Here is a 27,408-nt window from a genome sequence, read left to right as displayed (position 1 = left end):
TCTCTCTGATGCCTTGAGATATGTCATCGTTGTCATCGTCGTCGTTGACGTTGGTTGCCTAGGGCCCGGCTAGGCGACAGCGCCATGCCCGCGTCTGACGCATGTCGGATAATCTGCAAAGACGCGGCAGAGTGATGCAGGTCGAGGTACTGCGCAGTAGGGTTGAGGCAGGTCAAGGATGGGGACATGACGATGCGGATGGCGAGATCAGAGTTGGGTTCCCGAGTGCATCGCAAAGTGGGGGGTTCAGGAAAGGGTGCTGGTGAACCATCAAGACCGTGAAGCACCATTTGTGTGGTGAATTGGGGATGTGAAGATGGGGTTGGCAAGATCCATTGGAATCCCGGTGCACGGTGCACCCACAAGCTTGATCCCAGTCAGTCAAAAAGGCGGCATTGCAGGGGATGGGGAGATGCGCGCGCACGCCGCCGCCAACTGGCCGGGGTGTGTCATGCTGTGTGTGGTGTCCACCTGAATTGAGTCTTGTCTTTCCGGATTCCTAGATCGAAAAAAATGCTAACTGCGAAATGCAAAATGCGGCGCGCTATCTTGGTCCAGTGGCCAATGGCATCAGCCGTTTGCAACCGGGCAGGCAGCATCGGGGGGCGCGCGATTTGTCTAGGGGTGAAGCCGCAAGCTTCATGAGAAAATGCCTACCAGGTAATTATCCGTAAGGTGAGGTAAGGTACCTTAAGGTAAGATAGGTAGAATGAATTGGATGGGTAAGCAAGACGCGGAACCAGAAGCGGCTCCTCTTTCCTCTCCTCGACCTTGCCAATTGAACGAATACCTTGCCTGGTACCGGGGCAGCAGGCACCTTACTCAACAATTGTAGATTTCTCTCCTCCATCCTTTTTCTTCTTAAATCCTGAGGCTTCCGCTTTTCTGGCATCCGTTCAATCTTGGCTTCCCCCGTTCCGCCGTTCTTACCCCTTCCCTTTGCCCCCCATTTCCTCCGCCGTTCTCCGTCCCCGTGTCTCCAATTCCAAGCCGCCGCACCGCACCGCACCGAAAACCCGTGCATGGTCGAAGAGGCGCGCAGAAGCCAGCGACACCGTCAGCGACGTCAGCGAAACGAAGCTCTGAGACCGCATCACCCCCACCGGTTCCGTATCGGCGCCCACTAAGCCGAACCACGCAATCTTCGTTTCCTCAAGTGTTTCCATTTTGCAATCGCAATCCTTTTCCCGACGAAAGAAAAGCCCATTCTTCCCCCGGCTTTTCCCACCCAGACAAGTCGCTGAAACCTGTGACCAGCGCAAACAATTTGCGTTTCTTCGATCTCGTCCCGCCATCCGAATTGGAGAAGCCGAAAGCAGAATTGCTCCGACGTCAGCACTTTTTTTTTTTTAGCGGTGTCGAGTACCTTACTCGAGGTACCCGATCTGAGCTTCAAAGGAACTGGAGAGTCCTTGCCGATTTGGAACTGCGGTCTCCAGAAGGCAGCAGCTTACCAACCAACTCGGGCCTCATTGTGGATCTCCCTACCGGCTCTTCGCGCCGTTTTTTTCTTAAAGCCGCCACACCAACGAAGGCGCGCATCGTAGGCTCCCGCTTGCAACCCGGTTCATTTTCCCAAACATCAACTGCGGTCAATTCTCAACCTCGGAGTTCGACCTGTGAAGATAGGTCATTCAGACTTCTCGCCCACACTTTGGTGCCATCATGCAAGATGAATCACTCTTGTTCATAGAGGTCGGAGCTGCTTTGGGCGTAATTGCTCTTACTTCGGTTCCGGCCCTCACAGGACTCGTCCAACAACTTCGATCCCGCAAACCCAAGGACCACTTCTACGAGGACAAGGACGGAAAGGCCACGGCCGAGTCATCTGCCGCCTTTTCCAACCGCTGGTCCAAGACCTTCATCTTCTTATTCGCCTTCCTGGGTCTGGCTGTCTCGTTGGCAAACTCCATCCTGGCGACGCTCTCACTTCACACCGGTAAATACGACAATTTGTTCATTGCAGAATGGATTTCCACTGGTATTTCGGTAGGCAAACTCCCTCCTCGCAAAGCCTCCTTTGGTTGAATGCTGACATGAATCAGATCCTTTTGGCCTTCCAAGCTGTGGCTATTGCTGCTTCAAATGACTCTGTCCAGGCCTACAGCCTCGGCTTGTGGCTCTGGCTTTCCGGTTTGATCTTCGCTGGCGTCCAGATCTTGCAGGACACCAAGGTGTTTGATGAGCTTCTGTCCAACAACCCCGTTTCCTTCGGCCTCAAACTTGCGAGCCTGGTCCTCACTGTGGGTCTCATTGTGACGAGCGTCACTCTGCCCAGGAGACCGGATGTCTACTTTGAGAACAGGATGGTCGACCGCCTTAGGACGGTCCCTGCCTACAGCCGCTTCACCTGGGGCTGGTGCAGCGGAATCATCGACCTGGCCACCAAGAAGAAGGATCTTGATGCGTCTGACCTGCCTAAGCCGGACCACTGGACCCGTTCCGAAGACTCGGCTGCGTCATGGAAGTCGTACAACTTCAAGCCCGATTCGAGCCTGTGGTGGTCCATCATTTGGGCCTACCGCGTGCCTCTATTCGTCCAATGGTCCATTGCTATTTCCAAGGCTTTCTTGAGTCTTGCCCCGTCATGGATCACGCTACAAATTCTTGAGACCCTTCAACGTAGAAAGCCTGGTGAAGATCTCCCTGCCGATATCTGGATCTTGGTCTTTTGGCTTGGTCTGGCTATTCTAGCTGATGCTTGGGTTGAGGCGACCATGTTCTGGCTGTCTTGGGCCGAGCTCTGCATTCCCCTCAGAGGCGCTCTCTCTGCCCTCATCTTTGAGAAGTCGATGCGTAGGAAGAATGTCAAGGCGGCCTCCAAGCAGGAAGCCGAAGAGAAGGAGGACAATGCCAAGCCAAAAGATGACAAGAAGAAGAAGAAGGCTGATGAAGAAGAGGCCGAAGACGACAACGTGCTCAAGTCGAAGCAAGCCATCATCAATCTGATTGGCGTCGACGCCAAGCGCATTTCCGATTTCGCCGCCTTCCAGTTTCTCTTCCCGTCCAGCGCTGCCAAGCTTCTCGTCGCCATCTGGTTCCTCGTTTATTTGCTTGGCTGGGGGCCCCTCGGTGCCGGGTTGCTCGCGTGGGCCATCCTTCTTCCCATCAACTTCTCGTACGCCAAGGTGTACTCCAAGGCTCAGGATAAGCTCATGAAGATTCGTGATCAAAAGCTGGCCGTCGTCAACGAGGCCCTCGTAGGCATGCGACAAATCAAGTTTTCCGCACTCGAGCCTCAGTGGGAGAAGCGCATCCTGGCCATGCGAGAGAAGGAGCTCGGTGCCCTGTGGCAGGTTTTCAAGGGTGACACCGTGCTCTTTGGCATGTGGATCACCAGCCCCATTGCTCTGGCCGCTGTTTCCCTGGCTGTGTATGCATGGCTCAACGGTACCTTGATCCCATCTGTTGCCTTTGTCAGTATCGGTGTCTTCAAGAACCTCGAGGTTACTCTCGCCGTCCTTCCCGAGCTCATCACCGATGTCATCGATGCCAACATCTCTGTCAAGAGAATGCAGGACTACCTGAACGGACCTGAGAAGACCAAGACTGTGACTGAGGGATCGGATGTTGCCTTTGAGAACGCCACTATCGCGTGGCCCGTCGATGACGAGACTAAGGACGAGGACAGGTTCATCCTTCGCAACGTTGATGTCACTTTCCCCGCTGGCGAGCTGTCCGTCATCTCTGGCAAGACTGGTACCGGTAAGAGTCTGATGCTGGCTGCCGTCCTCGGCGAATCAGATCTCCTTTCCGGCACAATCTACGCGCCGAAGCCGCCCTCAATTAGCGAGAGAAATGACGACAAGGCGAACGGTGGCAACTGGATTATCCCGAGCAGCATTTCCTTCGTCGGCCAGATTCCGTGGATCGAGAATGCCACACTCAAGAGCAACATTCTTTTTGGGCTCCCCTTCGATGAGGAGAGGTACAATCAAACGATCGAGGCATGTGCCTTGAAGAAGGATTTGGAGATGCTTGCAGACGGTGACAGGACCGAGTTGGGAGCCAACGGTATCAACCTCAGTGGTGGTCAGAAGTGGCGTCTCACCCTCGCCAGGGCCATCTACTCTCGTGCCGGCATTCTTGTTCTCGATGACATTTTCTCCGCTGTTGATGCCCACGTCGGTCGCCACATCTACGAAAAGTGTCTCACCGGCGACCTCTGCCAGGGCCGAACCCGAATCCTCGTCACTCACCACGTCGCTCTCTGCGAGCCCCGGACCAAGTTCATCGTTGAGCTGGGCGACGGCACTGTCCAGCACTCTGGTTTCCTGTCCGAGCTGACTGAGGATGGAACGCTGCAGATGATCAAGAGCCACGAACAGACTTCCCAGGAGATTGCGGATGAGGAGGCCACTGCCGTCAACTCGGAAGAGGCTTCTGATGTCGAGATCCCCGAGGTTGCTGAGCTCAACGGAGATGGCGGTGTCCTGAAGAAGGTGCCATCAAAGGCTGCCCGTGCGTTTGTCGAGGATGAGGCTCGTGAAAAGGGCTCCATCAAGAAGCATGTCTACGCTGCGTACTTGAGCCAGAGTGGTGGCTTGCCCTGGTGGGGCTTCGGCTTCCTTCTTTTCGTCATCTACCAATTCGTCGTCATTGGTGAGTCCCCTTTGCATTGATTGTTCACATAACATGGCGCTAACAACTGAACAGGACGGTCATGGTGGCTCCGAATCTGGACCGGCACATCGGAGCAGTCCATCAAGACCTTCAGCCAGCAACCGCAACACCATTACGCCTACGCCTTCACCCTTCAGCACAGTGAGCTTCACGTGCCATCAAACGAAACCGTCAGCATCAACATGGACAAGGACACCATGTTCTACCTGGGTATCTACGTCGGTATTTCTGCCTTCTCCGCCATCCTGGGTACAGGCCGTTTCTTCTACTTCTTCGTGATGAGCTACAAGGCCAGTCGCCGCATGTTTGAGGGCATCACCAGAACCGTGCTCCGCACACCGCTCCGATGGCTCGATACTGTTCCTACCGGCCGCGTGCTCAACCGTTTCACCGCTGATTTCAACGTCATCGACAACAGGCTCGGCATGGATCTCTCTGGCGTCTTTGGCGCCTTCCTCAGCGTCATTGGAATCTGCGTCACCGCCTTCTACGTCTCGCCGCTCATCATCCCGCTAGCCTTTGTCTTGCTCCTCATTGCCGTCTGGATCGCCATGCGCTACCTCGCGGGTGCCCGACCGGCCAAGAGACTGGAGAGCACGACAAAGTCCCCCATTTTTGACCTCTTTGGTTCCACACTCGTCGGTATGATGACCATCCGCGGCTCCGACAAGGCCCAAACGTACATTGATTCCATGTACTCCCGTCTCGATGACTACGGCATGGCCTCCTGGCACCTGTGGCTCTTCAACCGCTGGATGGGCTGGCGTATGTCGCTCATTGGTGCCATGTTCTCCACCGCCGTCGGCTTCGTTGTCCTTGGCAGCCCCTCGATGGGGGCAGCCCTCGCTGGTTTCACGCTTTCCTTTGCGCTCGAGTTTTCTCAGGCCATCGTCTGGTCCATCCGCCACTACGCCAACATTGAGCTCGACATGAACGCCGCAGAGCGCGTCGTCGAGTACTCGGATCTCAAGACCGAGGACCAGGGCGGCGTCGAACCCCCCGCGACATGGCCCACTGAGGGCAAGCTCGAGGTCAAGGACCTCGTCGTGAGCTACGCCGAGGACCTCTCCCCCGTCCTCAAGGGCCTCACCTTCAGCGTCAAGAAGAACGAGCGCATCGGCGTCGTCGGTCGCACCGGAGCCGGAAAATCCTCCCTCACCCTCGCCCTATTTCGCTTCCTCGAGGCCCGCTCCGGCAGCATCTCCGTCGACGGCGTCGACATTTCCAAAATCAAGCTCCACGAGCTTCGCTCCCGCCTCGCCATCATCCCCCAGGACCCGGTCCTCTTCTCCGGCTCCGTCCGCTCCAACCTCGACCCCTTTGACAACCAGACCGACGCCGACCTCAAGGACTCGCTCCAGCGCGTGCACCTCGTCGACTCGAACCCCTCGACGCCCGGCGAACCTTCCTCCAGCGCGGCGCCCTCTGTGAATGACCAGCAAAAGAACGTCAACGTCTTCCGCAACCTGAACTCCCCCATCTCCGAGGGCGGCGGCAACCTCTCCCAGGGCCAGCGCCAGCTCCTCTGCCTCGCGCGTGCCATCGTCTCCCGTCCCAAGGTCATGGTTCTCGACGAGGCGACCTCGGCCGTCGACATGACGACCGACGCGCTAATCCAGCGGTCCATTCGCGAGGAGTTCAACGACTCGACGCTAATCGTTATTGCCCACCGCCTTAGCACGATTGCCGACTTCGACCGCATCTTGGTCCTTAGCGACGGCGCTGTCGCCGAGTACGGGAGCCCGCAGGAGCTGTGGGGTAAGGAGGGCGGTGTGTTTAGGGGTATGTGTGAGGAGAGCGGTGAGAAGGAGAAGTTGAAGAATATCATCTTTTCTTAAATTGTGTGACGCGCGTCTGTTGGAAGGCAAGATTTGAGGGTTGAGAACATTCTACAGATACTCGAGAATGAGTCGTAGAGATGCGTGATTTCTTGTTCGGTTTTGATTTGCTGTACCACTTGTTTGGCGTCTCTTATATTTTGAGATTTATGTTTTTCTTTGGTAAGGTTTTATACTACCTACCTACCTGTCCGATGAGTGAAAGAAAGAGGGAAAAGGGAGAAGAAAAAGAATGTCTGAAAAAGACGATATAAAAAGTAACGGGACTGGATCTAGAAACAAGTTCCCCCTATTTGGATGAAATATAAACCCGGATGAGAACACTCATTTTTAAGTCTCGAGTACTACGTGAAGGCATTTCTTGAAAATGAAAACCTAAAAGAAAAAGGACGAAAAAAGAAAAAGATGTGGGGAAAAAAAAAAGAAAGAAAGAAAGGCGTGTGAGCTTGACGAGAGATGGTGGCATCGGATTTGCAAACCTTGTCTCGATTGAGATATGCAATAAGACAAGTCGGAGTACATACCCCATTCCAACGTTCATTCTAGTCACCAGCAGCACAGCAGGTGCGCATCTCGATCGGTGGTGTCAGGTTAGAGCTGTGTGGGAGGTGGTCAAGCAGTCGAATAAAACAAGTACTCTGATGAAAGTCAGAGTTAGGGTTGACTGAGAGGCGTGCTTGTTTGACTCTGTAGAGTCGTGCGAATTCATTAGGTAAGTATTTGTCCCTATCCTTCATTTTTTGCCTTTTTCTTAGTCCTATTTTTTTGCTTTTCTGATGGGGTAGCTTCTACCAGTCCAAGGCCTGACCGTTCGCTCATGATTGTGTAATTACCGAGGTCTACACTTACACTTGCTCGCAGCAGTTTCCTTTTTTTTTTTTTTTGTCTTTTTCTCCCTCAAGCATGAGATTCATTTTCTTTTCCTACTTATGTTCCTCAGAGAATTGGCATCCAACCTCTGCTATCTATTCCGATGCCTGAATTGTGTACCGACGACAGGACCAAGACAGGCGCTGCACCAAACACAACTCATCTAATAAGAAACCTTGAATCAATTGCTTCCAGAATATCGCCCTCAATCGACTAGAATACGAACCCAAAGTTGAGTTTTGATCGCGTTGAGTGCAGCGCCGACCGAAACTGAACACAACTAGCTAACCTATCCCCCCCTGTTTACCGCGCCCCGTTCCAATGACCAAGGTTCGCAGGTTTTGCAGGATCTCTATGCGTGATGCAACCGTTCAGGTTCATGTCAAGTTTCTTCGGTTCAATTAGACTTGTCGTCGGGCCAGTGTTCTCTTGGCGAGAGGACGTTGGTGTAGACTATCCCGGGGGTCCGTGACCGTGCAGACGGGAAGAAAGAAATGTCAAGTGGGGACGATGAGCTTATTCCAACTTCTTTGCAGCCCGTTTTGGCAATTTTGGTGGGCTTTGTATTCGGTACATTGCGCCTGGGCCCAGTATTTTCGCCTTGTACCTTAAAGTACCGCGCTAAAAGTCGAGAAGTACCTGGGTACATGTGTCTGTGCGGACTGGCTCCAGCAAGGTGTATTACCTAAGCAGCAGACGACGTGAGAAAACGGGAAGGTTGAACGATGTTGAATGAGGAAAATGAGCTCTCGAGTTTGTTGGGGAAATTCTTTTCTTTTTGCAGATATGTGACTTATTGTTGTTTATGTTTGACATGTACATTTTATAGCGCAAAGTCATGGGAAAGAAGATACTAGGACCTCTCTACGTGTAGTTCACCGTTGGACGTTGAAGCTCTCTCGCAGGAGCGTGGTCGAGTGTTGCTGTCTGCTTTTTCCTTCTCTCCCTTTTCCTCTCTCTCTTTGAATTGACCACCTTGCATTTACAAGACAGCAATCATTGAAAAACTTAAGAAAAGGGCCAAGTGAGGAAGAGACAATGGGGTGAGCCGTCGAACAGGAACGATCATTTGACAATAGGAGGGGGGGTGAGTAAGGGAATGGGGCATAGGCAGCAAGAAGGACAAAGACCACGTCGAGGGCATCCATTGCAAGGTCTTCAAGACTCAATGGAAAACTCTTATTTGAATAAATTTGCCCTTCCCTCTTTGACTGTTTCACAGACTAAGCCTGAATTGGGGGCAGATTTCCCTCTTTCTTTTTCTTTCTTGTTCTTTCATAAATCATAAGACGTATTTTTTTCGGATAGTTGTCGATACCAGGGGGGATGAACTCTGTAATTGTTGGGATCTCAGGATCTCTGCAGTCGGCAGAGAAAGATGGCTCTGGAAGGTGCCATAAGCCGCAAAAAAAGATCCTTTCAAATTTGAAGGAAATCGTAGGCTTTGCCCAATTGCTCCTCCTCCACCCATACCCATCCATATCAGTACCACCATCAATTGATCAACTTTCGTACCAATTGTACGGCTGCCCTACTAACGTATCGACGAACATCAACAGAGCTTGGGCCAATAGTCTTCCCAATGTGTATACAAATCCATGGAATCTGGGCCATCTGGAAAGATCCCCCATTTTTCACCTTGTTATGTAGAATAACGAACCAAAGAGATACTAGTGTTCTTCTTCTTCATCACCACAGTGGGGCCAGATGAGCCACACCCATCCCAACCCTGTACATTCCCAACAGTTTTTCTTTATCAAAACTCGTTGTTGAAACATCATCAACCTCTACCCAGTCCAGCTCTTCGTTCAAATTTATAGACTAAGAAATCAAGTGTGAATTGCTCCACGCCACCTCATGAGCTCAGCCAGAACTTGGAGAGTCTCTGGTGGAGAACTTGAGGAGGGTATGTCTAGCACCCCTCGTAATTTTAGTCCGGCAAAATTTCTTGGTTGGGGGATGTTCGTCCTAACACAACACCATTTTACACAAAACGTGGCACCTGAGTACGGTTCCCTTACTTCTCAACTTGAAAGGGGCTTGGTTTAATCTTTCTTTGATTAAACGTAGATGAAGGGAACTGGCAGCCCGCCATGTTGGCGAATGCAACGGGTGACGGTGCGTAAAGAATGGACAAGTTGAGGTGGAGGAATCCCAACATGGGGGCTTTTGAAATTTCGGACGGAACATGTGGGAGGATTTCCCAACGGGAAGCCACGTCAGATGGATTACATAGCATTGTAGCCACCTGATGTCTAGAAACCAAAGCTGCGAAATGAAGGTCATGTAAGCAGGGCAACTATAACACTCTGGACACGATACCTGGGATTAAGGACCTGGGACCTTGAGTCTCTTGGAAGTTTGGAACGACAGCACATCTTGAGGCAGCAAGCAAAGGCAGTAGTATTCAAGATGGAGTCATCTCAAGCGAGCATTGACATTCTGTATCATCTTAATTTGCGCCCCTTTTCCGTCTTCTCACTGATGATTTACAAGACTCAACAAGATGAGATGTCTCCGCTCGAGATATTAAGTCTTTTGCTCGGAGCAGACTGTCTGATCCCCTCCCCCCCGGCTACTATCCACTGAGAACCAGCATCATATAATCCTCAACGTCGAGTGCCCCTTCTCCTGCATCATCATCGCAAAATCCTGCTGCTCCAGCATCCGCCCATACTCCCCCGCCAGCCTCCACCGTGAGCCCAGCCTCTCGAGGCATCGCTTGATGACATTCATCTCATCCTCGCACTCGAGCGTACCTTCCTCCCTCAGCAGCCAGGCGAGGGTATTCGCCGCGCCGTAGAGCGCGTCCAGGATCAGCGGGCTCACGCTGCCCATGTCGCTAGTGACACCGCTTTGCCCCTCATTGTGGTGGTGGTAACCACTGTTATTACTTATACCCATGTCATCATCACCATCACCACCATCCCGTTCCGTCCGCGAGACGAGAAGCAGCAGATTTTCCGACAACACAGCAACGTCCTTGCTAATCTTCAACAAGACGTCGACGGAACGCGCCTGCTGCGCCGTCTCCTCGGGGCTCTTGAGGCGGCCATCGGGACAGGCGGGGCAGCAGTAAAAGTCGTGGAGGAGGACAGCTGCTGAGAGCAGCACACACCGCGACGGTAGCAAAGGCAGAGACAGCATTTGTGGCCTCTGGACTGCCGCTGCTCCTGTCGTGGCGTGCTGCTGCTGCTGCAAGTGCTCTAGAGTCGAGAACAGCGTCTCCGACAAGGCGTTCGCCTCGGCGATGGCGTCGGCGGGCGAGGCGTGCGGGTTCTGTTTGCGGTCCGAGGTGACTTTGCGGACGTGGGTTATGATTTTGCCGGCGATGAGGGCGGAGCGGCAGAGAGAGGAGAAGGGGGAGGGTGGGGAGGGGGTGGGAGGTGATGTTGTGGTGGGTTGCGCGGCCGACGCGGCCCTCGTCCTGTGAATTTCTGTATTAGTCTACTACGCTCCCTTGTCAGGAACAAAGAAAATAGGGGGGGTATACCCATGCTGAGTCGTCTACGGGGTATGTCTCGTTGTCTTGTGGCTCGGGGGAGAGGTAGCGCTTCTTGTTGCCAAGGCAGATGATGCGATCGAGGCTGATGATGGCCCACCACGTCCGCGATCGCTCCTCCAACTCTGTCCACGTTGTCTGCTCTCAAAAGTCAACCGATTGTGTAAACGTTGCTTCAAAGAGAGAAGGCTGATACATACAGGCGACGCCAGAATAATAGTCCCCTCGTGAAACCCAGGCAGACCGAGGAAATCGGCATACCGCACGCAGGCGGCGACGGTGATCCACGCGGCCGGGTAGAGGGCGTGGGCGTACTCAAAGTAGGCGATGAGCGTCACGGACTGCAGGACCATGACCGAAGTGGCGCCGCTGTGTTCTAGCAGGGACATGAAGCGCTTGGCGGCGCGGTAGATTGCCATGTGCTGGGAACCCCCCGCGAGGACGTCTGTCGGGCAGGTGGCCACAAGCTTCATGGCGAGGAAGAGCATGGCCAGGTCCGGGCCGCCTTGACTGAGGGCGGCGCCCATGTTCATGCGCTTCTTGGAGACGATGGGGAGCCAGGTGTGGATTGTGGTGAAGTAGGCGTTTACGGCGTATTGGATTGCGTGGCCGTCGCCTAGATGTTGGAGGACTTCCTGTGAGAGATGTGTCAGGCTCGACTCGGGAGACATCGAATGAGTATGAAGCTTGCAATGAAGAGGATCTCATGAAAAGGCTCTCGTGAATGCGCTCCAGGGCAATGAGATCAGTGCATTGCTTAGCTTGACACGTACATTTGGGATGTCGATAACGGGTCTCGGGAGAGATTGGTTTAACCACTCCGTAGAAGAAAGATCAAGGAAGGCGTCTGGCGGGTACTGGGCCGAAGCCTGCTGTTCCCAGAGAGGCTCAAGGGGCGTAAAGACAGACGCAGCAGGCGGTGTCTCCTCTATGCCTCCCCCAGCGGCGGACCCCGACGCGGAATTTGAGTTGGATGCGGGACCTGGACCAGGGCCGGGTGTACCACCGCCACCGCCGACCCCGCCTGTCCCCCCCGATGATGAGGACGCGGGCGTGCATCCGTCGCCGCCACTCCCGCCGGCGGTATTAAGCCGGCCTTCGAGCTCAATGAGCTTCAGCTGCAGGGCGGCAAAGTCGTCAGCGGTCGGGGCGGCCGGCGCGGGGTCGGCATAGTCGCACCGGCGTTCCATGCGGGTGCATAGGCCGCACGCCGGGCGCGCCTTATCGCATTTGCGCTTTTGTCGCTTGCAGCTGCCGCAGGCCAGCGGAGCCTTTGCGTCTGTTGCGTAGCGGTCCCTGGGCGTGAGGAGGAGCGACATGTTGCTGTCATAAGTTGGTATTCATGGCGATTTGACGGGTCGGTTTGTGAGGACGGAGCGGTGTCGGGGGCGGGTTCAGAGCGGATTCAGGCGGTTATAGCGACTGAGTGCCCTAAAGCTAACTTTGTTCAGGGGGGACTCTGCTGACGAACGCCTCTAAATTGGGTCATGCAACCTGAGGTTTCCCGAGGCGAATTAATTGCTTCAGATTGTTCTTTTCCTCAAAAGGAAATATTCTGCTGTTCATTTCTTGCTGCAATGGTTTGAAAAGCCATCAGTCCACCTTCAAAACTACCAAATTCTGGAAGGCATGTAGTTATTTTGAGCACCGGGAGTTCGGAAGCCCGACGCCGATGGACGTTGCCTTGGCCGGACTTGACGTTGAAATAGCCGAGATTACGGGGCCGATTTTCTCCGTCGCCTCATCGCCAGACTCCACCCGCCGTCACCGTGGCAGCCAGTAATGTAAACAGCCCCGTGAGGGGAAAATTGATTTAAACACGACGTTTCCGATCCAGTGGAGACAAAATCCATGGTCACAAGCGGGGCTGATCACCATCGACAATGCCTAGTGTAGTGTACCAGGTGTACCAGAACAGCTGAGCTGTCAAATAGCGCAAGTCAGGAATTGACTGAGCCCGTCCCAGATTAGGTAATCCGTCCTGAAGCAAACAGCCATGAGTCCGTGACAGCATGGATCATGTCGAACGATGGTGGGGTTGGGGATTCCCTGTCCTTGTCGATGGGAATCTCAAACCGACACCCGCTCGCCGCAGCACCCCAGGAAAGGTCCGGGATGGACCCCTGTGCTAAGCCTCAATGCCCCCCCCTTTAGCTGAGCTGGACAACGAGGCGGGCAAGCGGGCCATCACCATGGCGCAAGTAAACATGGCCCCAGTGAGTCAATTAAGGTAAACCTCTGGGAACTTTGCATTCCTCTTTCGCCTTTCAAACTTTCCTTTGTTCCAGCTTCCGTCGTCGCTTGTCTGTCGCTCAAGTCGCGGTCGCAGTCGCAATCACAATCGCTGTGTCTCTCGTTCTCCTGCCTCCCCCGCTCCTCTCCCCCCGCAAAACATGGCCGATTCCCCAAGCCGCTTCGGCAGCCTCCGAGTCCGCCGAACCCGCGGCGGGCCCTCGCGAAACTCCTCCGCACGCTCCTCGGCTGCATGGGAGGACTACTCCTACCTCCATCCCTCGGGCAGCTACCAACAGCAGCAGCTACCGCAGCATGCGCAACAACAACTCCCCCACGCCCTGCGATCGGCGTCGTCGCGATTCTCCCTCAACGAGCAGTTCGCCGCCACGCGACAAGAGTACGAGTTTGGCGACGACGACGCCTCCTCCATCCTTGAGCGCATGACGCTCGCCTCCGACGTCGGCGACGAGAGCACAATTGCCGTGAGCACGGGCGGCAGCGGCGGTGATGCGACACAAGACATTGACGGCGCCGAGGCCGGCGACTACTACGACCTGCTGTGCCTGGTCAAAGACCCGACGCTGACGCCGGACCAGATCCGGAGGGCGTACCACCGGCTGTTGCTGTATCTGCACAGGGACGGCCTGCCCGAGAACCTGCACGGCGTCGCGCAGCCATACTTCAATCAGGTGCAGAGGGGGTTCGAGACCCTGATTGACCCGTACCGACGGGCGCTGTACGACGCGAGTCGGTTGCGAGACGTGACGAATTCCCCCGACTTGCCTCTCGACGAGGACTACCGATATGCCTATGATATGTCGCTCAAAGAGCAGCTGCGGCAGCGGGCGGCTGAGGTGGTGCAGACGTCGTCGGATCTGGGCATCCGGTTCGACGCGTCCAAGGCGCTGCGGCGGGGGTCTGCTGTCACGCCACTCGACTTTACTCTGAGTCACTCCGTGACCGTAGGTCTGCCGATGCTGGGGCGATGGATTGAGAGGACGGCGGCACCGAAGGCGCAGCGCGTCTCGTCGGTGTCGAAACGAGTGCCTTCGATTGCGCTCAATGAGAGCGACGAAGCTGGTGTTGACCAGCCCCGGGAATCCATGATTTACCTACCGCCCCCACAAGTGACGTTGACCGGATCTGTTTATGGCATCGTGGAGGAGATATACCGGGTCCCGTTGCCAATTTTAGCGGATCGATACCAACCGTTACTACCTCTGACTATACCCCGGAAACGCATCATCCAGCTGGCAGAGCAGCGCCCGTGTCCCCTCATCAGCCTCAAATTCCGACAGGACATCATCCACCGGACGGCCGAAGACCGCATCGCAAAGACATCGATTGAAGTAGAAACCGAAGCACTCCCAGAGGCATCGCTAACAGCCAAAATCTCACACCCAATCCACCTACCAAACGCCCCTGATCCGATCCTCCTCGAGGGAAGCATAAAGTCAGGGCGACCATGGACGCAATCCGCCCCGCGCGTTGGCCTAGGGATCCACCGCTGGATGGGCGCCGGCACCGCGTACGCAATCGCAGACAGCGGCGACTGGAGCGTCTGGCCCGGCGAGACCATCAAGCTCTTCACAGATTTCTCGCAAGTGAGCAAGAACCAGCTCCTCGCCGAGTTCCCAGTGAAAACGTCCGCGAGCTTCGAAGTGGGCTACACCACATCGCCCGAGCGCGTCCCGTCCACGGCTCACGAGGATTCCCCGCGCGGGGAGTGCGGCATCCGGGGGCTAGACCACGAAGCGACGATCACTAACGACGGCTCGTGGACCGTCTCCACCTCTTTGACGGCAGACGCTATCGGCGGCTACCTCCGCTACGGCAAAGACATGCCAGCGCTCTCGGCATCTAGCTCCACCGTCCCAACCAGACTCGAACTCGAACTCTGCACAAACACCCTCCTCGACCGCCACCTTGCCGTCCGCAACCTCTGGCCCGTAGGCCGCTTCTCCAAACTCGGGCTCGAGCTCGGCGTCAGCCTGCACAGCCTCCACCTCTCCCTCTACTGGTCCCGCCTCAGCCAGCGTCTCAGCATCCCGCTCCTCCTTTCCCCGCGCGCCGACTACACCCCGTCCGTCTTCTTCTACGCGGCCGCCGTGCCTTTACTGGCGTTCGCCGCGCGTCACTTTTTGTCTTTTTCCTCGAAACCAAAACGCGCTCGCGGGGCCCACTTTGGTGAGGAGGCCTATGTCGCGCGTAAACGGGCCGCGGCGGATGATATCGCCGTTGTGCTCTCCGGGGCCGTGGAGGCGCGGCAGCGCGTGGAGCGGCAGCGGGGCGGGCTCGTCATTCTCAGCGCGAAATTCGGCGTCAGGGGCGAAGGTCAGGCCGGCGACGGGGAGGACGAGGGCGATGGCGATGGCGACCCAGACTGCTGGGCTGCGGAAGAAGTCGCAGACGTCACCGTCGCAGTAGCAGCGCTGGTGGAGGACGGGAGGCTGCGGATCCCGGCCGGGGTGAGAAAGGCCTCGCTGTTGGGGTTCTGGGATCCGGCTCCCTTGCGGCGGAAAGCGCTCCACGTGAGGTATCTGTGGCGCGGGAGGGAGAGCACGGTCGAGGTCGCGGGGCGGGATGAGCTGGTTCTCCCACCCACAAAGAGGGATTTGTCGTGATGAATAACATTTGTGCGGACAGTTTTGATGGATAGATGTAGGTACCATATGTATGATGGCATGTGCGAGGTGATCGATGCAGCATTAGTGGAGTCGGGGAAAATAGGGGAAATCTCAATGGGCGCGGTTTTTGCATGGGATGGTGTTTTTTTTGGAAGATTTGTATCACACCTTTGACCATCTTCCACTCGGAGATGAACAATTAGTATTTGATTGAGGGGGAAAAGGGAGCTTCCTTTGGGATAGAGCCTCTAGGATGAACAAAGCCGAGATGCACCGTAAGCGGAGTAAACTACTGCCTCGGATCTCATCATTAGCATTGAAAACACATCTCAATATGAGAGGAGCGAATCCCATTCCTTCAACTTTGTCTCATGGTGAATTGAGAAAGAAAATGAGGCGATTGTCGCAGTCTTTCTGTGTTCGTTGTCTGGATAGCTCCGGATTTTCCGCAAAGGACGGAATACTTTTCGGATTACGGACACTTAAACATCCGTTCGCGAAAGCGCACTAATTACTCTGTAGCTCATTTACGGGACCCCACACTGGGCAGCCTCACACACTTTCGGACGAACGTCTCGGAACGCGATCAAGCCTCGATCAATGCAGAAGCTCCCGTCATAGCTGCAGCTGCACCTAGGGTACGCACGCATAGGTTGCAATAGAGGAGATTGTAACATGATGCTATGCATGGCAGATGGGTAGCAGGAAGTAAAACCCCTAGACCTTGCTCGCTTAGGCTTTCACGAATTGGGACCCAGTGGTCAGAATCGTCAACTGAGCGAGTCAAGTTACCAATCAACCTAAGTTCCCGCATGTCACCATTCATCGGTCGCGCCGCCAATTAAGGTTTCTCTAGCTTCTTATGTAATTCCCGGCCCGGTGGTAGTTGGCGCCGGATATAGTCCTATGCTGTTTCGTCTATAGCAACGCCAGAAAGCTTGCAATTCCAAGAAAGTGGGAATCTATCTCGCACTCGAAAGTTTAAATTGTCCTCTCCGAGCTTTCGTATCGCGTCGCATCTGAACGACGATTTTTGAACCGTCTTTTGGTCTGGCTATTGTGCTCAATTGCTGGTAGACTGAAGAACTACAACGAATAGCAGTTCATATCAATTGCCAATTGACATTGATTCATATGCGCCTTGTCCCAAAATCGGCTCTTATTATCTCCTTATTGTCGCCTTAGCTCACTTTCATCGGCAACCAGATCTTCCCTTGAATTCCGGAGTCAGCGGCCCAGACAACGTCCCACCAAGGTCCGCAATGACTCGCTCTTGACATTGAGGGCACTCACTTAATTTGCAACACTTTCAGAAGCGCACGACTAATCCATCCCGAATCTGCAGAGCAATAAGCCTCGCAATTGAATGCAGCAAAGATCGCCATCAACACTGTAGTCTCGATTCTCAATCGTATATATACCACCATACTTGACAACTCATCCCACCGGCTCTTCACTACACTCTTTACCCCATCTTTCTCTTTCACAACCCAACTAACTACGTTCCATTCTTTTTATCCACTCTTTTCGAACCTAAAAAATTCACAATGCTCCAATCATCATTCGCCGTCGCCTTCCTGGCCCTCGCCGCTATCCCCGGCACCCTTGCCGGCTGGAACGGTCACGCCACGACCCCGGCCACAAAGTGCTACAGGAACGAGATCTCGGGCTGCAAATCCGGACGTTGCCTCAACGGGTATGAAAACGACAAGTCCCCAAACCATAGCTCTTCTACCTACGTCAATGTTATCTGTCGCTCAGTCTCGCTAACCTTTTGCTACCTCTCAATAGCAACTGCGTCCGAAGCTGCGCCGCCGGGGAAGAGCAGGGCTGCCCTACTCTCTGCAAGAAGCTCACCATGCCGGAGGGCTGGTGTGCGGCAAAGTAAGTTTGCTACAGTGTGCGAAGTGCACGCGGGGCTTCTTCTGCGTGACTGCGTCCGACCTTTTTTTTTTTTTTATAAGAATCGAAGAAAAGTTCGACAAGGCTAATGTGCTTTTTTTCTCTGCTCTTCAGCAACTCTGGTGCTTGCTGGTGCACCCGCGATAACACCAAGAGCTTCATCGACGCCGATCGCCCTATTGATGATAAGAGAGATGAAATCAAGACCTACCGCGAGACCAAGGCTTGATGGTACGATGCGATGGTTGATTCGTGGTGACTGGGGTGAGAAGTCTCCAACTGGGATGGAGGGTGCCGAATTGCGCACCTTTGGCTAGGGTTGGGGTGTGGGTTTTCGGAGGCAAGCGTCCATGCTCGTTTTTGAGAAACTCGACAAAAGAAAAAATGAAGACGGGAAAAGCAACGGCGCTGGTGGGGACTACCTTGGTGACCCATATCTTCCAATCACAGTCCCGTGTAGGATTAGTAATATATTATTCAGCCAGGGACATCCAAAACACTGCACTCCATCAAAGATTTTGCGTTAGAAAAAAACCTACAACGCTCCAAAGGAGCCAGGGTACGTACGTATCTTCTCCGGCGCAGCTACAACGTCCAATTGTCGCAATTTTGATTGGCCAACTATAATTCTGATATTCCTACGGATATACCAAAGCACATTAAGGTACAAAGTATAAACAGACGGTCAAAGTTCGGAATACACTACATAGGAAAAAACATGTAGACAAGAATAGTTGCAGACACCCAGCAAACACGCACAATCAAACCTCCTGCAACGTAGTCGCCCCAATAGCCGCACCGCTCTTGGGAATCAGAAAGCTACTACCCACAACTTTCCCATCCGCGCCCCTAGGCCCCTTCAAAACCGAAGCGTCAACACTGACAAAAGACGCATTCGTCCACGTCGTCCCATCATTCCACGAATTCCCCGCCGCCGTGATAGTACCCACAAGACTCACCTGCGCGGCTCCTCCGGCTCCATTCACAGCCGCGACATTCCCCCGCATAACCGAAGACGAACTCCGCATCAAGAACCCGGTGTCCCCATTATTCCACGCCGAATTCCTCTCGAACGTCAAACTCCCCGGGTTCCCATTATCAATAAACCCCTTTTTCCAATTCCCAAACGCAATACAATTCCTGACAACATGATCCGCCACAGGGTTCCCCGTAATCCCCAACTTGAACCCATTTCCATCCCCTTCAAACGGGCTAAACCCCCACCGGTTATACCCGTTGCCCCACGCGTACACCTCCTCCAGTAACACCGAAGATCCAAACATGAAGAGGTCGAGCCCGTCGTCGACGTTATCCCACAACCTGGCGTTGCGCAGGACGTTGCCCTCGCCCGATCCGGACTTGCACGCGAAGCCGTCTGCGCTCTCGCCGTTTTTACGCGGGTCGCGGTTGCGGTAGGAGTCGAGGTTCGTGACTGTGTTGTTGGACGAGGCGCCCTCGAGCTGGAAGCCCGTTTCGTAGTTGTCGTGGGTGGAGAGGTTTGTGTAGGTGTTGTGGGAGGCGTCGCGGGCATAGATCCCGTAGGGCCCGTTGATGAGCCTTGGTTCAGGTTAGCTGTGATGGTGTGTGTGTGTGTGTGTGTGGTTTGTGAGGATGTAGCATGTAGCTGGGGGGGTTTTCAACTTACTCTAAATCGTAGAATGCCCAGTAATTCGCATTCTGGATGTGAAAGATGCCGCGCTCGGAATTAGGCAAGGCTTCATCCAGCGCCTTTGGAGTTCTAGTGAAGGGTTGGAATAACCCCCCCCCTGTCAGCCCCCACATTCTCTTTCTCCACAGACACAACGTAACACTTGGAAACAAGGTCCTCCTCACCCCGGCATATTCTCCCCATCAATAACAACCTTCTCCCCCGGATACGCCCTCACACGAATAGGCAGCGTCCGCGTCCCGCTCTTTGCAAATTGAATATTCGCCGTCGGCGCGTACGTGCCCCCGCGGAGGAAAATCGTGTCGCCCGCGACGGCGGCGCCGACGGCCGATTGGATGGAGCCGTACGGCGCCTCGAGGGTCCCCGTGCCTTTGCTCGCCCCTGTGGGAGAGACGAAGATGTCGCGGGCGGCTACGTGGTGTGCGCTGCTGATGAGGAGGAGTAGCGTGAGGAGCGCGCGCGGTGGCGGATCCATTCTGGAAAAGGGAGGGGAGTATGACTTTTGGTGGGGTTGGTTCGATAACACGAGGTTTTTGGGAATGAAGAAAACGGGTAGCTTGTTTTTTTATTTTTTTACGTTCATGGTTCTTCTAGTACATCCAAGGACCTTTTTATGAACTCAAATTTTGCCACGAAAAGCAGTCATTGATTGTAAACCAACTTGGCCCTGGAAAGCCGCTTCGGCCTTTGTTTCTCAATTACAACGACTTTCATAAAGTTGCGTGACGTGCAAGTACCAATATCCGTACCTCATCCCCAAAATGTAACCATGTCGTTCCAAGAAATCAGAAAAAGAAACATAGAAATTCCCCCCAATCACGGGCCCTTGTCTCCACCGAATCGGGAAAGAGTGCCATTTCTCCCGTGTCCGTCCCCACCACCTGCCCGGAAGAAAACGATCCCGCAAATAAAATAAACTCGGACCAAATCTCATCTTTTTTTGTTTTTCGAATTGGATTCTTCTCGATTTTGATTTACTGTGTACATCAATGGGAACGGACATGTCTTGCTTCCGTTCATCCTTGAGTAGCCCTTCTATCCCATTTCTCCCTCCCTGGGCCCGCTCCACCACACCTCCTTTCTCTCATGAATAAGACGTAGCAAAACCTTCAAGTAGAAGCCCACGTATCCCAATTCTCCGCGCTAAAATCAGGCCAATACAACGCCTGCAAGTCATCATAAAACGACGCCTCCAAAAATTGCAGATCCAGCACCGGCTGCGCGAGGAGCTCCTCCAACGAAGGCTCCGTCAGCGCCATCCCCGCCGTCGTGGGTCCCGCCCCCGGCCGGACTGGAAGTCCACCTGGACCGAATTGCGACGACATTAGCGGGCCAGATTCGGGTTCGGGCCCGGGTCCGTGCGATGGCGATAGCACCCCGCCATATGAAGATGAAGAGGAAACTTGGGGCTGCGTCTGCGCCTGCTCAGCATCCACCCTCCCCATCCGCTTCGCATAAAACCTATCAAGCTCAGCCCTCATCTCGTCCACGTGGTGACAGTACTCCATTGCAGCAAAGTTCCCCGCGTCGCGCAGCTGCGAGAGGAACCTGACCGATTCCTCAAAGGCCTCCTTATCGTCGTTGGGCGCTCCCGTCCCCGCCCCAGGCCCGTTACCATCTTGAAGGAGACTCGAGGCGGCGAGAATCGTTAGTGCGGAAAAAAGGTACTGTGTGTAGAAATAGTCAAACGTCGCAAAGGATCCGTCGATCCACGATTCAGTTAGCAAGCGAATCGAGTGGCGCGCGCAGCGGATGCAGGCCTCCGATAGCGTGATGGCGCTCGCGGGGACCTGCTGAGTCTCTGGGGTCGTGGTTGTAGATGGCCACGAAGCGACTTTTGTTCGTAGGATGTGGAGTAGAATTGGGCGGGTTGCTAAAATTGCGCACTTGAAGAAGAACATGTTAATAACGACTTGTCTTTTCAAGTGTGCGTGTGTGCGGAATCATAATACCTGATTAAAAGACAAATGCAGCGAAATAGGCTTCGGCCCGGTCCCAGCATTATCAAGCTGCAAATGGGCAGGCAAATCCTCCACCCAGGCCCTGAGGTCCTTGAGCGCCTGCTGCACCCTCGTCGACAGCGTCGTCGCCTCGCCTTGGCTGCGCTGGCCGTAGATGGAGCGCACCGTCTTGGTGATGAGGGCCGCCAGCCGCAGGCTCGCCACGTGATACGCGGTATCCTCAAAGTCGGCCGCGTGCGTCCGCACCACTGCCGTCCCATCATCCGCCGCCTCGGAGGGCAGGTCGACGCCGACGTCGCTGTCCTGGATGGCGGTAGGGTGGCCGAGCTTGGAGGCCCAGATGCGGTCAAAGATGTACGTCGTCCAAAACAGGCGCTTGCGGTGCTCACGCAGGTCCGGGTCGCGCAGCTGAGACTCGGGGATGTTGAGGTGCAGACCCATGACGATGGCCATGCGCATCGCGGTGCCGGACATTACAAAGGCGCTGTAGCGGCGGTTCAGGGCCAACGAGTAGAACGAAAGAAGCAGCATGATCTCGATCGAGTCCGTGCCGGGCCGCTCGTCGAGCACACCCAACACGCGCGAGGCTTTTGCAAAATACGGCATGCCGGGGAAGTCCTTTTCCGAGGGGATGGACCTTGTCGAGTAGAGCTCGCCGATGGCGAAGAGGGCCCACAGCTTGGAGCGGAGCATGAGGTCGCCCCAGGAGGGGTTGTGGATGCTCTGCTCGAGGTCGCGCATGACGGCGCTGCGGCGGACGACGTGGTACCGGCGGGCGACGTACTTGAGAGCCACCTCGACGAGGAAGCGGGAGCGCGAGGGCGTGGGCCAGGCGACGTCGGAAGACTTGACGAGGGCCATGAGCTCGGCGTCGGGGGCGTAGTTGACGCGGAGCATGTGGCGGGGTTGCGGCGCGTAGGGGTCCGAGATGACCTGGCGGAAGCGGGTGGAGAAGGCGGCGTCGGCGACCTCGCCGATGAGGATCGGGGTGCGGAAGACGTTGGCGTTGATGAACCACGGTCGGACTTCGAGTGTTGCCGTTGCTGGCGCTGTGGCCCCGGCTGCTGCTACTGCATCCTCTGCCGCCGCTGCCACTGTCAAGGGCTCTTCATTATCGCCTAGATTGGCGGACGTTGGCGTTGATAGTGCCTCTCTGTTGCCAGTGTAACTGGTGTTCTGAGATGGTGTTGCTGTCGTAGTCGTGGTTGATATCACATCATCTAACGGCGCACATGTGGAGGTTGAAGCGCTCTGAGAGGCAACCTGGCTCTTGAGACGACGGATCTCGTCCAGAAGACCGTCAATATAACTGTGTTTTCACAAACCATTCGGCATGAGCTCATCATATCCCGTGGTTCATAGTAGAGAAAGGAAGAAAAAAAGAAAAGGAAAGCAAGAAACTGTGTGTATTGTGTAGTTGCATGGCTCTCGGTCAAATGTAAAGTACCTTTGTCTGACCTTGACCTGTCTATTGCGGCGCGGGTAAGTGCACTCGGCACCTTTCCCGGCATGCCGACAATTCTGGCAGGGCTGGTCGCCGGAGCACTTCACCTTTCGCGAATGGCATCGGCGGCACGCGGTTGACTTGATGGGCGGAAGAGGCCCGTCGTCAAATGGGCTTCTCCGGGCCTCCGTCGTGCTGTTGGGTGGGTGGCTGTTGCGAGCCGCCATGGCGGGAAGGGCATTTCTCGCGGATATGGGTACCTGACAGAGGAGAGAAGAGGTGGTGAAAGAGAAAAAAGTAAAGGCCAGAGACAAAGAAAGACAAGAAAGAAAGTGATCAGGTCAAGTCCGATGTGTCTCTTCGAAAGTGTTGCCCCATGGTTGATTTCCCGCCAACATACGCATACGCGTGCCTATTACCTTCCCTTACTGTCAGGAACATTGCAAGTATGTGTCAGAGGGCTCTCTCTCTTTCACACCGATGACGGCGAAATGTCAGGATGCCGAGGTGACCCGGCTTGTCAGTTTTGTTGCTTTGTCAGATTTCACAATGCACCGGCAGCTGGCAGCGGCCCGAGCTTTCCTCTCTCTCCGGTCTCGTCGGCAAATCGATATTTTGCCGAAAGATGACTCATCCCTGAGATTAGGTAATCGCCAACACTCTTTTTCGTCTTCCACTGTTGCTTCGTCAAGGACGAGGTGAAAGTCTCACATGAATACCGTGAGAGTCTCTGGGCGTTTAGCTAATTCTATATCAGCATAATCAATGGCGAGATTGACGGTAATTTAGACGCAGAGACCACGCCATGACCTTAGACGAAACCCTCAATTTTTGCTCATACAACGACGAGAATCGTATCATGCACATGGAGATCAATTGCCCAGACCCCATGAGTCGCGTCTCGAATCCCTCCTTCTAACTCTTTCATACGTCCATCTTGTGGTCCCCGTCGATGTGGATCATGTTTATTGATGGTCGCAGACTGCTTTTCGAGGTGAAAAGCTCACAATACTTGATGCATTCAGACTACGGACCAAGTCTCGGAAATGGGGGCAACGTCGACCTTGAACGCAAGAGATCCAATAATCCCAATCATGATTGCGACTAAATAACCTCTCTTCTTCATGTCGGTTTGCGCTACATTTAGTTTCAAAAAAATAGTGGGAGACGTAACTATTCCCAAAGAAAAGAGAAAAGAGAAAAGAAGAAGAAGAAGAAGAAGACCCCGAATCGCGATGAAGCCAAACTTACGCACGCCCGGGAGGTGTCCCACTTATTCCGACTTTTTGACCAATCGACATTAAGTACCACCGGGCTCCAGTTTTCCGGCCGCTCCGCTCCGGCGTCAATTGTTCTGTCGCCGATTTCTCTGCCCAAATTGTGAGTATTATTATTTTCTTTATAGCACAGGAGCAGATGCTCATTGTCGTATTGGGAAAGGGGAGGAGAGGCGTCAAGTCCTCGGTCTCGAAGGAAACTAAGCCATGACGTTGCCTCACGTCGTGTAGTCATTCAGCCACACCACGCAACCTACGTATTTCAGTTTTCTGCTGGGGACATTCCTGAACTCTTTCAAATTGACTTAATTTTTCAATTCACCGTACTTCGTAACCCTAAAAATCAAGTCAGAGAGTCAAGTTTTTTTCTTACCAATCACCCTCGGGAATTGGATTCCGCGTAGACCTCCGTCGCTCGTTAGTCAGCCCACGCACCACACACGGCTACATCACCACGAGCAACATCATTCTCCAAGCCAGCATACTGGGTTGGAAGTAAGATCTATATAATAGACACCCTATCTCACCTTCAGTCTATGTTCTGATGACCAGAAACATCATTTCAAAGTTGACAAAACGAACAAAACCACCACAAGAAAATGGCACACGCACTCATCCTCGGCGCCTCGGGCATCTCAGGCTGGTCCCTCCTCAACCAGGCCCGAACCTACCCCACGCCCACGACTTTCGCCCGCATCACCGGCACCACGAACCGCCCTCTGACCCTCGAGCAGGCGCGGCTGCCTGCGGACGACTCGCGACTGACTCTCGTTTCCGGGATCGACTTCACGAGGGCTGTAGATGAGGTCGCGGCGGCACTGAGAGACAAGGTTCCTGACGTGGAGACTGTTTCTCACGTTTTTTACACGGGTAACGTATTCAAGCAGCAGAAAAAACTTACATTCTCTAAAGAAAAAGTGAAAATGTAATGTTTGGAAAAAATGTGGATTTTCTTTTTTGCTAACAGCGTCGGGCGGGTTGATATAGCGTACATTGATGCGGACGATTCCAAGGGACAAGCGGCAGCCAACACGGAGTTACTCTCCGTCGCGATCAGGGCCATCGAAAAGGTGTCGCCGCGCCTCGCGTTCGTCGTCCTGCAGACGGGCGGAAAGGGGTACGGCCTCATGTACCCGGACAAAGTCGCGCTGCGCACCCCGCTCCGCGAAGACAGCCCGCGGATCCCGCGGCCGTGGGCCGACGAGGTGTTTGACTACGCGCAGCACGACCTGCTGCGCGACCTGTCGCGGGGGAAAAACTGGACGTTTTCCGAGATTCGGCCGGACGTGATTGTGGGGTTCGCGCCGACGTCGAACGCGATGAACATGGCGCGGGGCATTGGTATTTATTTGTCTGTTTGGCGGTATGTTTTTGGTGCTGGGGCCGGGAGCCGGGGTCCTGGAGGCCGAGTGGAGGTACCGTTCCCGGGGTCCTTGCGGAGTTACCGCGCCACGCACACGGATACAAACCAGGACGTGCTCTCCAAGATGGAGATTTTTGCGGCGGTGGTGAATCCCGAGGGATGCGGCGGGGGAAGAGCGTTTAACGTCGCGGACGGCGGGGCGGTGACTTCGTGGTCGCAGGTGTGGCCTCGGTTGTGCGAGCGCTTTGGTCTCGTCGGGTGGCACCTCCTCCTCCTCCTCCTCCTCCTCCTCCGTTCTCCTCTGACGCCGAGGCCGACGGCTCGGGTAACACCGCGTCCGGATCTACTACCCCGCCGCCGCCGCCGCCGCCGCCGTCGATGAAGGACTTTATCGCGAAACATGACGACGCGTGGGTCGCGTTGGCGCAGGAGCACGGGCTGGATGAGGGCGCTGCTAGGGAGTACAACTGGGATTTCCTGCATGTGATGCTGGTGGAGTGCGACTTTGATCGCGAGTACGATCTCACGCGGGCGCGCGAGGTCTGGTTCGAGGAGGGGGTTGATACGGTGGAGGGGTATTTTGCTGCGTGGGAGCGGATGAGCAGTGCGAAGCAGTTGCCGTCGTTTTGATATCGGGTGTAGGCAATGTTGTGAGGTGGACATGGCATGGAGTCATGGAGTGCGTCGCCCGTGTTGGTGTCGAGATGACGACGGATTGTGTGGTGGCGACAGGGGTTGGACTGCGGCGACAGCACCACGTCAGGTAGAAAACATGTCACGTTTATGGAAGCGAGATTGTGTAATGGGAATCAAACATCAGAAAATGGTCAGTACAATGTATTGTCTTTGCGAGTTGTGTTTGCAGTCATTGGGTGGTGTGACGAGGTGGACGAGGTGTGCGTCGTCGTGTTGAGTCGGGTCGAGTCGATGGAGTGTCTGGAGGGGAGGTGATGGGGAGATGCCGGATTGGAATGCGACATGGCCACCAGGTCCACCACAACAGGAATTAGTTGAACTATGTCGCGTTTTGAATGCGAGAAGATGCAAAAAGCAATTACCCAATTACACCAAATCATTCAATGGTGCGATGCTGTACTTTTCGGGCTGTGATTGCGGTCTCGCTGAGTGGTGCAGTGGTGATGGCGGGTTGGGGGTCGGGGTCGACTGTTGACCACCGCGATGGTCGACGTGTTGGCCGACTTGACCGACTCGGCAAGACGACGCGGAGTGACCCAACCCGACCTGACTCGGTTCCGCAGTTCATCGGCCCCCCCTGCCTGGCGACTTTTATGGCCGAGGCACTTGTGCGAGGTGCTGTGTGGTGCCCTGTAGTGCTTCGCAACTGCTGGGCCCGGTTGTAAGACAGCCGAGTCGGGACGTGACCTTCTCCTCTCCGTTCGGGACGAAGCACCCGACAGACCCGAGGCAATCTTACTCGGGCGGGGGGCGGCAGGATGGACGAAAAACCCTGTGAGCCGGAAAATTAAAGTTGTGCAATGCGCTCAAGGTAGCACTGCGAAATAAGACACGTCATGCATGTCGAGAGATGGCTGGGCAATGTCGAGTGTGTGAATCGGTCGCAGTCGACGATGTCCGTGGCTATCGGGTCGGGACTTGGGTGACGGTGTTGGTGTCCGCAGTTGAAGGGCCCAGGGGAGGGCGGGAACTCATTTTAAGGTGGCGCCCGTGCTCTGTGTCCCTTGCAAAGTACAGTGTACTTTTGCAAGTCGACGGTACTTTGCGCCACTAAACCAACCCACTGGGAACGCAAAACTACGGGTCCGGTGGAAGCGCCAATGCAGCGACGTACGGATACCCAACTTTATTTCAACGTTGTAAGGGGTCACCCAGACAATCTTTAATCTAGAGTCATCCAGAGAGATAGAGACCATGTTGAGAAGGTCCTTGGAGCTGAAGGAGTTCTCTGAGCAGTGGTATCGAGGCGAGTTGGCTCTGGTAGAGATCTACCAGACTCTGCACGACGCTCATTGTGACTTCCCCCGTCTCAAGCAACGTTTGTAGCTCCCAAATCATGTGGTTGAGACCCTCGATCCGGGGCGGCTTCGTGAGCGGAGGGGACTGGCTTCGATACGAGGG

At 54.7% G+C, this 27,408-nt stretch overlaps 7 protein-coding genes across 7 annotated transcripts; 4 read left to right on the top strand and 3 right to left on the bottom strand.

Moving 5' to 3' along the window:
* Positions 1-1,665: 1,665 nt before the first annotated feature.
* Positions 1,666-6,461, top strand: N0V96_000406 (uncharacterized protein; the record flags this gene model as incomplete). The annotated part of the gene is made up of 3 exons (XM_053193501.2): positions 1,666-1,989; positions 2,046-4,602; positions 4,657-6,461. 3 exons carry the CDS (start codon positions 1,666-1,668, stop codon positions 6,459-6,461), a joined length of 4,686 nt encoding a protein of 1,561 aa, XP_053049218.2.
* Positions 6,462-9,929: 3,468 nt separating this feature from the next.
* On the bottom strand, positions 9,930-12,152 carry N0V96_000405 (uncharacterized protein; the record flags this gene model as incomplete). Its single annotated transcript, XM_065755932.1, has 4 exons — positions 9,930-10,778; positions 10,825-10,971; positions 11,034-11,468; positions 11,607-12,152. The coding sequence occupies 4 exons, from the start codon at positions 12,150-12,152 to the stop codon at positions 9,930-9,932; spliced, it is 1,977 nt and encodes a 658-aa protein (XP_065615172.1).
* A 1,074-nt stretch (positions 12,153-13,226) lies between these two features.
* N0V96_000404 (uncharacterized protein) lies at positions 13,227-15,692 on the top strand (the record flags this gene model as incomplete). Its single annotated transcript, XM_065755931.1, has 1 exon — positions 13,227-15,692. The coding sequence occupies one exon, from the start codon at positions 13,227-13,229 to the stop codon at positions 15,690-15,692; it is 2,466 nt and encodes an 821-aa protein (XP_065615171.1).
* A 1,550-nt stretch (positions 15,693-17,242) lies between these two features.
* N0V96_000403 (uncharacterized protein) lies at positions 17,243-17,826 on the top strand (the record flags this gene model as incomplete). The annotated part of the gene is made up of 3 exons (XM_065755930.1): positions 17,243-17,406; positions 17,487-17,579; positions 17,712-17,826. 3 exons carry the CDS (start codon positions 17,243-17,245, stop codon positions 17,824-17,826), a joined length of 372 nt encoding a protein of 123 aa, XP_065615170.1.
* Positions 17,827-18,358: 532 nt separating this feature from the next.
* Positions 18,359-19,741, bottom strand: N0V96_000402 (uncharacterized protein; the record flags this gene model as incomplete). The annotated part of the gene is made up of 3 exons (XM_053193505.2): positions 18,359-19,154; positions 19,243-19,335; positions 19,431-19,741. The coding sequence occupies 3 exons, from the start codon at positions 19,739-19,741 to the stop codon at positions 18,359-18,361; spliced, it is 1,200 nt and encodes a 399-aa protein (XP_053049222.1).
* A 1,468-nt stretch (positions 19,742-21,209) lies between these two features.
* On the bottom strand, positions 21,210-22,898 carry N0V96_000401 (uncharacterized protein; the record flags this gene model as incomplete). The annotated part of the gene is made up of 3 exons (XM_065755929.1): positions 21,210-22,270; positions 22,460-22,536; positions 22,675-22,898. The coding sequence occupies 3 exons, from the start codon at positions 22,896-22,898 to the stop codon at positions 21,210-21,212; spliced, it is 1,362 nt and encodes a 453-aa protein (XP_065615169.1).
* A 1,649-nt stretch (positions 22,899-24,547) lies between these two features.
* On the top strand, positions 24,548-25,941 carry N0V96_000400 (uncharacterized protein; the record flags this gene model as incomplete). Its single annotated transcript, XM_065755928.1, has 3 exons — positions 24,548-24,818; positions 24,936-25,289; positions 25,532-25,941. 3 exons carry the CDS (start codon positions 24,548-24,550, stop codon positions 25,939-25,941), a joined length of 1,035 nt encoding a protein of 344 aa, XP_065615168.1.
* Positions 25,942-27,408: the final 1,467 nt, after the last annotated feature.

Source organism: Colletotrichum fioriniae, assembly GCF_027942845.1.
Source record: "Colletotrichum fioriniae strain IMI 355084 chromosome Unknown scaffold_1, whole genome shotgun sequence".
Lineage (NCBI taxonomy): Eukaryota > Fungi > Ascomycota > Sordariomycetes > Glomerellales > Glomerellaceae > Colletotrichum > Colletotrichum fioriniae.
This window is presented reverse-complemented; position numbering and strand designations above follow the sequence as displayed.